This window comes from Rhinopithecus bieti, unplaced genomic scaffold (genome assembly GCF_001698545.2).
Source record: "Rhinopithecus bieti isolate Rb0 unplaced genomic scaffold, ASM169854v2 scaffold_82876, whole genome shotgun sequence".
In the NCBI taxonomy this organism is placed as follows: Eukaryota; Metazoa; Chordata; class Mammalia; order Primates; family Cercopithecidae; genus Rhinopithecus; species Rhinopithecus bieti.
Window position 1 is genome coordinate 164,280 of NW_016830546.1, and position 6,105 is coordinate 170,384.

At 47.6% G+C, this 6,105-nt stretch overlaps 1 protein-coding gene across 2 annotated transcripts in view; it reads right to left on the reverse strand.

Moving 5' to 3' along the window:
- Nucleotides 1-262: 262 nt before the first annotated feature.
- Nucleotides 263-6,105, reverse strand: part of SPATA31F3 (SPATA31 subfamily F member 3) — a 12,932-nt gene continuing 7,089 nt past the window's right edge. The window contains exons 4-5 of one of the 2 annotated variants that reach the window (XM_017865597.1): nucleotides 4,149-4,642; nucleotides 263-836 (exon numbers count right to left, since the gene is read on the reverse strand). In XM_017865597.1, the coding sequence (XP_017721086.1) occupies nucleotides 550-836; nucleotides 4,149-4,642 (781 nt within the window). In that variant the 3' untranslated portion in view covers nucleotides 263-549. The remainder of the gene's footprint in view (nucleotides 837-4,148; nucleotides 4,643-6,105) is intronic. The other variant, XM_017865598.1, reaches the window with a different exon arrangement.

The following is a 6,105-nucleotide window of genomic DNA, read 5'->3' on the forward strand; positions in this document are numbered from 1 at the left end:
CTGAACCCAAAACACCATGGGACAATAGAATTCAAGCCTGACCTTCACCTTCAGTGCACCTAAAACAAGGGCCTTTCTTCTCTGTTCAAGTCCCTTTGTCCACATTCTAGGGTGGGGCTGGGAGGAGTCATGTGGAATGCTGACCCATCTGAAATAAAATGTGATTTAAGCTTCTATACCACACAAGAATTACTTTTTAGGTCCTTTACCCTCTCTGACTATCATATACTACACTGAAAATGAGGAGGCACAAACAGGTGGCTCTTTGCTTAAAGGTACAAAGTATATTTGGAGAATGCCCTGCTTCACCTGCATGTTAATGGAAATGGCAATGAAAGCCTTTTTAAAGGGGATGCAGAGGTTCAGGAACCTATGAACTCCTTTTTCTTGTAATGGGTATTCTTGCATAAACCAGTGCCTTCTGCTGAGGTGAGTTGAGACCTGGGATAGATTTCCTGGTTGAGTGGCACAAGTCATTTGAGGACAGAGTTTGGAACATTTGTAGGAGTGGCACAGGACCCAGGATTGGCTGGGCTGAAGGGAGTGTTGCTAGAGCAGATTATTTAGGCACTGGGGGGCATCAGAGAAGATCAGGCCTTCCTCCTCAGTAGAAGGAGGCTGAGCCTCAGGGTCCTCTGTTGTCTTCTCTGTTGTAGCTCCCCACACATGATATTTGGTGACAGTTGGACTCTTCTCAACGTTTTTTGTCCTGTCTTGGGTCACTGTCTCAGCCTTAGAAAGGAGAATGGATTCCTCATGCCTTCGATCTTTCATTTCAGGGTTAATCCAGTGCAGAAACAGCTTCATCTTGTTATCCAAGCTAACTTCTGGAGCTTCTGGAAGGATGATGCTCTTGTAAGTATGGACTCCCCTTACCAGACCCCGCAACTCTTATTCCTAGAAAGTGTGGCCCTGCAAATTTTGACCCTGCAAATTTTGCCCTGTAAAACATGGCCCTGAACCATTTGACCCTGAAAACTTTGAATCTGAAAAATATTTACCCCTTCAAATACTGTACTTGTAAAATTTCGGCCCAGCAATTAATGGCCCAGTAATTTGGCCCTTTAAGCTCTGGGCACTCCAGGTTTGGCATTCTCAGAAATCCTTGTTTGGATGAGGTTATTCAGCTTACTCTAACAGCTTTGCAAATTATTCTTATCTGGTCTTTTGCCCCAAGTAATCCTGGAGGATGCTCTTACAACTCAAGGTTAGGGAGAAGCTGGTGAAGGAGCAATAGCCAGTACTGAGAAGATGAAAATGGGACTCCGCAGATCCAGACAGATCCTTGCTAGTCCCTGCTCAAGGCAACCATCTTAGCTAAACTAAAGTTTTACCTGAGAAAGATCCTGGAGATATATTTGGCAAATTGTGAGCTCTAGAGTTCTGCTTAGATGTGCCCCTGTTCGCCCCTGAACCTCGGCAGAAAGGGTGCTCTCTCTGGCTGGGGAGAGCTCCAATGCTGTCCAGATACCCCCTTCTCTAAGATTCCCAGCTGCTTTGAACATCATCGAATGTCACTGGGTTGTCTGTTTTCTCTGCTGAAGTAGGGACTTGTCCTCACTTTTGCAAAGACCTGGTCTAAGAGGTTCAGGGCCCTCCAGGCTGGGTTGTTGACTCCAGCCTCCAGCTGAACAGAAAGTACCTGGGCCTCTGTTATACCCCCACTGGGTGTGAGATCCCAGAATCCCAGTGGGCATGGGGTACTGCTCAGGAACTAGATCACTTGTAGCTCTGCTGCACTGTCTTTGGTTCAACTGCAAGCTGTTCTTTCAGGCCAACCCATTCTGGATCTGGGGCACATGGGATGCCTGGTGGGATATGGAGTTTCTGGAGCAAGGTTTTCCCTTGGTTTAGCAATCTTTAGACTCCTAAAGGATCCCTGAGTGGAGATTCTTTGGGATGGTCAAAATTTGTTCCCTGAATTCCCTTGTCTTTATGGGACTTCCTAAATGTATCTCGAGGAATTTATTTTTCAGGTAAAAATTTAGTTTGGCCAAGATGGGTGCCTTGAGTGATTAGGGCCTGTGAGGATCTGTCTGCCTCTCTAGTGGTACCATCTCCAGCAGCTTGTATTTTAGCCCAGAACACTTGTACATTATCTACACAAGCCTCATTGGTGTTTTGAAAGCATGGCCCAGGACTTATACTTTGCTGTTCGGATGAGACTGAGTCAGAGGCTCTGATGGGCTCAATCTGTGATTGTGGATTCATGAATGAGTGCCTGGACCACAGCCCTGGAAAGAGCCACATAATAGAGAGCAGGCAGCCCTGACAGAAAGGCCAAAATTGTCTCAAGTTTCTCAGTGGCTTCCTGGTACAGGGTCTGAGGAGCTCAGGATCATCAGTAACAGCATCTCGTAAGGCCTGTTGCTGCTTGTCAAGGGCTCTCAATATTCAGAGTGTCCCTTCCTGATCTGTGTAGGGGCTGATATGTGTCACTTCCAGGTCCAGGTGTTTGCTTCTCAGAGGACAGGGGCACCAAGTTGCTGCCCAGGCCCTTGGAATACTGCAGACCCAGTGACTTGTAGTCCCAACAATGGCAGATGTGGGCAGGGACAATGCCCTAGCAGATCTTCCCATATTTGTAATCTATGTGGCTCTGCAACATGACCTTGGCCTGAGGAAACAATTGCAGACTGGCCCTCCTGCCACAGTGGATTAGAGCAGGCCACTATTCCCACTGGCCTCTGGTGCTGCATGTTGGGAAGACCCACATAGGTCAGGGTTGTGCTGCTCCAGGGCAGGGATTATTGGTCATCAGGTCACAGGAGGAACTGGATAGACTGCTGGATCTTTTGGATCAGGTCCCAGCAATGGCAAATCAACCCTCTGTTTCAATTGCTCCTGGAGGTAGAATTCCAGCAGCCTCTGGGCATGGTCTAGGAGAATGCTACCTCCCTCTTGAGGACTAAAATGGACTTCACCAATCAAAGAGGGTCCTGGATCTAGTGGGAAAGGCTGCAACATGTCTCAGGACTTACATTGTTTATTTCCTGGATCTACAGAGGTCTCTGGACAACAGCTGGCAAACTCCACTGAAGCTGGAGCTGCCTCTACAGCAGGTGCCACTCCAAGGCTTTCACTTAGCCGAAGTCAGATACAGGACATTGATCTGGGTTTGTCCATGGTCAGATGGAGAATGTGGGGGAAAAGATGGGGAAGGACGGGGGATTTTAATTAGTACAGAGGTGAAGGAGAAATCATTGAATAGAAAAGGCCAAGGGCTCCCTGTTTTGGAGATCTCTAAAGGCAGACCAGGGATCTCTAAAGGCAGACAGTAATGTGCAGAAAAGAGAAACCACAGTAAGGTAGCTACAGATGTGGTACACTGAGGCCTCAGTGCATCCCCCAGGCAATGGACAGAGGCCACTTAGAAGTTGAAAGAGGGGAGAGGGTGGAGCTAGAGCCATGGGAGTTGGGATTTGTTCACAGTAATTTTTCTGCTCTGAGTCCATAGCAGATCCTTCAAAAACCCTGAAAGTTTAGGTGGACCAGCTAGCCTCCCATGAGTCAAGGAGATGGAAGCTCATCTGTTCGACAGAAGCCTTAGAGATAGCGTTCAGGGTGAAAGAAATGGCTGTTTGTCTGTTTTCCATCCTTTGGAAAATTAGAAGTGGTGTGGTATAAGCTGCCACAGGAACTCCTCCACAGATCTTGGGAGACCTCAAATGTGGGAATATGTGAAACAATATCCTTTTTTTTTTTTTTTTTTTGGAGACAGAGTCTCGCTCTGTCACCCAGGCTGGAATGTAGTGGCACGATCTCGACTCAGTGCAAGCTCCGCCTCCCGGGTTCACGCCATTCTCCTGCCTCAGCCTCCCAAGTAGCTGGGACTACAGGCGCCCACCACCACGCCCGGCTAATTTCTTTTTGTATATTTAGTAGAGATGGGGTTTCACTGTGTTAGCGAGAATGGTCTCAATCTCCTGACCTCGTGATCTGCCCGCCTCGGCCTCCCAAAGTGCTGGGATTATAGGCATGAACCACCTTGCCTGGCCAACAATATCCTTGTACTTGGAGATTCCTCAGGACTTTTTGGACACTGCAATAGCATTTGAAAGGAATGTAGGGTCATAGGGTGTTGTTTGAGGTTTAGGAGCTCTGGGTTCAGGGAAAGAAAGGGAATCTAGTGTTCAAGGGCTGCTGACCTTGGTTCTCCAGGACAAATTTGGAGTTGTTTTTCTTCCTCTCCTGCTGGCTCAGAGGAATTCCAGGCTTCTCAAAGTTTGAAGACAGAGATCCCATGACCTGGGACACAGCTGGGACTTGCGATCTCTGTCCTCGCTGAAAGTGATCAGCCCAGGAATCTTGGACGCTGTCTGCACCAGCTGACTGGGCAGCTGACTGGGTTAAAGATTTCTGATCCATTAGTTGTGACAGTGTTGGAGTTACAGATGCCAGTGAAAGCTCTTTGGATTTCGGGGAACCCAGATCCTGACTATGCTCAAAAGGCACATTAGACGTAGACAAAGCCCCTAGGCAAGAGGAGCCCTGTGATGGCCGCTGTGAAGTCAGGGAGATCTGGTTGTTCTCACCCGCCAGTAATTGCTGAATCTCCAGAGCCATAACATTGCAAATTTGGCAGCAGGGATCTGCACACAGAATTCGCCGCACACTTCCTTCCTGAGGAAGCCAGCCCTGGCTGGGAAGAGAAACATGACAAACATTAATGATGGAGTGACCTCTGCCTTCTCAGAAAAGTGTGGGCCGGGGTTGGCATTGTCCTTTCCCAGTCCTGAAAATCCTGGGGCCTACACTGTCTTGTTGTCTACCTCTCTGCTTTTCTTTCTAAGAAAATGCCATTTGGAGGCCAGACACAGTGGCTTACGCCTGTAATCCTAGCACTTTGGGAGGCTGAGGCGGGTGGATCACCTGAGGTCAGGAGTTCGAGATCAGCCTGGTCAACATTGTGAAACCCTGTCTGTACTAAAAATACAAAAATTAGCCAGGCATGGTGGTGCATGCCTGTAGTCCCTGCTACTCAGGAGGCGGAGGTAGCAGAATCGCTGGAACCCGGGAGACAGAGCTTGCAGTGAGCTGAGAATGTGCCATTGTACTCCAGCCTGGGCAACAAGAGTGAAACTCTGTCTCAGAAAAAAGAAAAAAGAAAATAAAAAGAAAAAGCCATTCGGCAAGGTGGGCTGGGCTGACAGTCTGGAGCTTGCTGGGCAAGGCTTCAGACAACCCATGGGATGGCATGGCCCTCAGAGAAGCCTGGGAGCTGCGTTCAGTTCTTTGTTGACCGTGTTGAAAAGCTGAACTGGGAGAATGGAGCTAGGTGGTTAGCTGATGGGGCATCACCAGTTAGAACATAGATCAGTCTCATTTGAGGCTAAGAAACCCAAAGCCTGGTATTTGGGCTTGAAGTTCATATAGAACCTCTGTGTTCTGAGGGCTATTTGGTGTCCCTGCTGATATACCCAATGTCTTTTGGGACTCAATCCTATTCTCTAGAAATCTTAAGAAATGGTTAAGATGATAGGCTGCCATCTGAGGGCTATCTCCGTACTGACAGAGCCAGTGGAGGTAATGTCAGCAGAGTCCAGTCAGACTCAGAGGAGAGAGAATAAAGAATAAGACAGGGATGACTTCTTTTTTTTTTTTTTTTTTTTTCATTTTTTTATTATACTTTAAGTTCTAGGGTACATGTGCATAACGTGCAGGTTTGTTACATATGTATATTTGTGCCATGTTGGTGTGCTGCACCCATCAACTCGTCAGCACCCATCAATTCATCATTTATATCATGTATAACTCCCCAATGCAATCCCTCCCCCCTCCCCCCTCCCCATGATAGGCCCCAGGGATGACTTCTTTATGCAAAATCCATTCCTCTTGACTGAACAGCTTGTCTCATGGCTGAATGCAACCCCGTATAGAGTCTTTTATGAATTATACACTAGTACCAGCCTGAATTCTAGAACTACTGTGACCTAGCCCAAAGCAGAATTGGGTGACCTTCCCTCTTGAGATGTCTGGCCCAGCCCCCGTGACCTGGCAACTCTATCAACTAGCGAACCAGCCTCCACTGTGTATGTCTCCCTCCCATCCATTATCCCTCTTCTTTTTTTTTTTTTAAGTAAATATAATTTTATTTTATTTTTT